Source organism: Penaeus japonicus, unplaced genomic scaffold (genome assembly GCF_977035675.1).
Source record: "Penaeus japonicus unplaced genomic scaffold, GWHDUDI00000001_assembly GWHDUDI00000012, whole genome shotgun sequence".
Lineage (NCBI taxonomy): Eukaryota > Metazoa > Arthropoda > Malacostraca > Decapoda > Penaeidae > Penaeus > Penaeus japonicus.
In genome coordinates this window covers 26,821,790-26,825,674 of record NW_028234414.1, presented here as the reverse complement: position 1 = coordinate 26,825,674, position 3,885 = coordinate 26,821,790, and the positions used below count along the sequence as shown (strand labels likewise).

General features: G+C 44.7%; 1 protein-coding gene across 1 annotated transcript in view; it reads left to right on the top strand.

The window, feature by feature from the left end:
• Positions 1-3,403: 3,403 nt before the first annotated feature.
• LOC122260512 (ras-related and estrogen-regulated growth inhibitor) overlaps positions 3,404-3,885 on the top strand; it is a gene marked incomplete at its 5' end in the record, with an annotated part of 40,276 nt that continues 39,794 nt past the window's right edge. Inside the window, 1 exon segment of the mRNA XM_086542661.1 lies at positions 3,404-3,502. Within this exon segment, the coding sequence (XP_086398787.1) occupies positions 3,406-3,502 (97 nt within the window).

The following is a 3,885-nucleotide window of genomic DNA, read 5'->3' as shown; positions in this document are numbered from 1 at the left end:
TGACCTTTCTGATACTGGCTGTGCCTAATGGCTTCCCAGAAGATGTTACCTTCGTTTTACGTCTTGTCATTGACTGTCGATAAACTCAAAAGCGTTCTCAGAGACCTAGACTCATCTCACTCCATAGTCCAGGAGAGGGATACCATGCCATGGCTAAGGTGTTGTGTCCTCTATTTACCCCACATTTAGCGACCTCCCTTTGTTCCACCAGAGGAAAGTATACATGCATAGCTCCCACATTAGGGAAGGCATGATCTACCGCATTCGACTTATGTGGATCCTTTTGACGCAATACAGGTTTCCTCTTTGTCATCCAAGTCGGGATTTGAGAACCTCTATTTATTAGTTTGTAGAGATGTTCCAATATCCTTGGATACCCTCTAGTCCAGGAGGCTTCCAGTTTGGCATTTCCTTACACTGAGCCTTCACCTTGTCTACACTGATGATTAAATCGTCCTCACCTTTCTCTTTCAGCTAGTCAGCCTTTTTTCATGTTCTTAAAATTATCCCTAATGCCAGAGCAGAAAATACTACCTTTTTCCGCGGTTATACACCCTCAGTTTCACTTTCCCATTCAGTTGCAGTTCTTTCGATTTTTAGATATTTGTTCTTTTTCGTAATCTCTCTTTTCAAGGATGTTAACATGTTATCTTAATTGAATCAATAGGCTTTTGTATTTTAGTCCACATTGGTTCTCTGGCCTTGCGACATCTTCCTAGTTTTCAATCAATTCCTTATATTTTCAGTTCTTATCCCATTCTCATTATCACTCCATTAACTCTTCTTGTCCATTCCCGCAATACTTTCCTATCTACCCTTTTCAATCCTCTCGTGTCTGTCACTTGTCCTAATCTCATTACATCTACAATTTCTTCTACCAATGTTCCATCATCTTCACTTCTCTCCTTCAGTCTTCCCTCCTCTATTTCTTCTTCTCTAGGTGCATCTCCGAGGGGATAAGCGATCATGTCACGCCACAATTCCCTGCGTCTTGCTTTCTCCAACAGCTCCACTTTCTGACCCACGCCCTTCTCTGCTAACCGGTCATTTAGACTTGTCACCCAACGTATTCTGACCCTCTTTCTTTCTACCTTTCCAGTCAGTGACAAATTCTCCAAACCATCTTTATTGCAGGTCCAAAGAATTTAATCTGTCCAATCCTCATGCTCTTCCTAGCACCTCCCCAGGGCTTACTTTCTCAGCCCATAGAATACCCCATCATTTTCGTCAGAAACCAAACTTCACAACTCTCTAAGTACTTATTACAATTGTGATGTTACTGACCACGCCCCGTACAACTGTGATGTTACTGACCACGCCCCATACAATTGTGATGTTACTGACCACGCCCCATACAATTGCGATGTTACTGACCACGCCCCATACAATTGCGATGTTACTGACCACGCCCCATACAATTGCGATGTTACTGACCACGCCCCATACAATTGCGATGTTACTGACCACGCCCCGTACAACTGTGATGTTACTGACCACGCCCCATACAATTGTGATGTTACTGACCACGCCCCATACAATTGCGATGTTACTGACCACGCCCCATACAATTGCGATGTTACTGACCACGCCCCACTTGCGCACAAAGCAGTTTAGGCTCCGCGGTCTGGTCCTCCCACTCGCTGAATGATTTCTCAACATGTTTTCCTTCCTCTGTTATCACTGGAGTCTCTGGCTCGATGCTGTTGTTCTGGCTCGATGCTGTTGTTTTGCTATCACTAATTCCTATCTTTCTTTCCATATTTCTTTCTTCAATTTCGATGCAACTCTTTTTCTTACCAAGCATTATTCATTATGTTCCTGCATCCTCTCATAGGTCTTCCATAATCATCATTATTGTTATTATTATTACTATCATCATTATGACGATCATAGGGAGGATATTTTATTAAGTTTATTGTTATTATTAACATTGTTGTTTTTTATCATTTTTAGTATCACTACCATCATCATAATTCTTAATACTAATGTTATCATCATTATCATTATTTTCCTCAGCATCCTCATTATCATCATCATATTCATTATCATCTTTATTATCATTATCAACATCATCATCATCATTATCATAGTTATCATTATCATATTCATTATCATTATCATTATCATCAACATCCTCATCCTCATCACTATTATCATTATCATCTTGTTTATCCTCCTCATCATCCCCATCCTTATCCCAATCCTGACCCCTGTTGGCACTGAATCCCTCCCCAGCGCCGAGGGAAGCGTCCGTCCTCGACGAGGAGCTTTCCTCTCGTCCCTGAGTCCTCCTCGTGTGTCCGCGGGATTCGCCCTCGGTCGCGACCTGGCGCCCCCGCGGCGTCGGCTGCACCAGCCCCGCCCTCGGTGTCAGCTCGCCAAGGGGCGCGCAGTCGGAGGCGGAGAATAGAACATGCGACGAGCTCATCGGAGGGCGCGAGGGCGTCGTGAAGGCCCCGTTGACGAGCGCGATTCAAAGATGACCGGAGTCGTTGAGATTCCTCCGCTCGCGGCCATGAATGCTGCTCTGAGGCCAGAGTGGGAGGGGGACGGGGACGGGGACGGGGGCGGGCCCTGCATGCCCCCCCCCCCCCCTCCTGCGCCGAACAGCAAATGGTCTGACAGAAAGAGGAACAGATTGACTCATTGTCTTTGTTCTCTTATGATTGCAGACTGCAACGTTTTACTGAACAATGGTTGCAGGACAAAGCAAACAAGGAACAGTTGTAGTTGAAAAGTGCCTTTTATGCCAACATGATATCTACGAATTGTTTTCCATAAACAAAAAAAGAGAAAATTTACTTAATGTAAATACATGACTAGAAACCATTTATAGGCAAATTAGGTTAATTGGGAGATGAGACAGCAGTTTCGAAAGGTCCTCTTTAGGAATACATTTCCCTTTCGCCAGCCATGCACCCGCGTGGGAGCGGCGTACATCAGCCACCAATCCAAGACCTTAGATAGGCTGTACGGCATATGCAAACCTTAATCAACTTTGTTTACCATAGGATTTTTTTCTCTTCGTAGTGCTTTTGTAAATGGGTCGTAAATAAAGTAGCACGAGCAGCTAAATGTGTAAGTTGTAACCTTTTTGGCAGATAACAGTTTTTTTTCTGGATTTTAGTGTTTCGTTGCTATTGTTCCTTATGTTTACCTTTCGTTTATAGTGTGGCCCCACCTTTTTATTTTTGAAAATCTATACCACATTTCATAGATATGAGCTAAGACTTCACCGAAATGTTCTTCTTATACCGTAGGTATTTTACCTCGGCATGCATAGAGAACTTCACTCTGGAATTCCCTCTATAAGACCCCCCCCCCCTCTAAAAATGATAATAATGCTAATTCTCGTCCTAGACGCGCCCCTGCACATTCCTGTCCTAAACGCGCTCTCCCCCAGGCATGACGAGCAACGCCATCCGAGGGATCCGGAGGAAGAAGTCCTCTCTCTCCGAGGTGAAGATCGCGGTGCTGGGCGGTCCCGGGGTGGGCAAAAGCGGTGAGTATCTGCGTCAGAGTTTCCAGTCCTTCAGTCAGGTGTCTTCTGCTTTCTTGCTTGACGTTCTACTCCATTTCCATCCATGTCTGTACGTCCCTTTGCTGGTCACCACAAGCATTTTAACGAGACTTCTTCAGCCCTGTGCCAAAATGCAGTCACTGACACCTTCTAAAGACCCGGCAAGGCAACTGACACCTCGTGAGTTGGCAGACACACGGCAAAGCCACACCAAATCGCGGCCGTGACACACTGCGGCTGAGATGCTACGAACTCACTCGAGATTATTTTTACCATTTTTATGCCAACTCTCCTTCAAATGAGCAAGGTAGAACGGGTCAGAAATGCTGGCTTGCTTTAGTTGTTATTTTGCTTAGAGAAAAGAA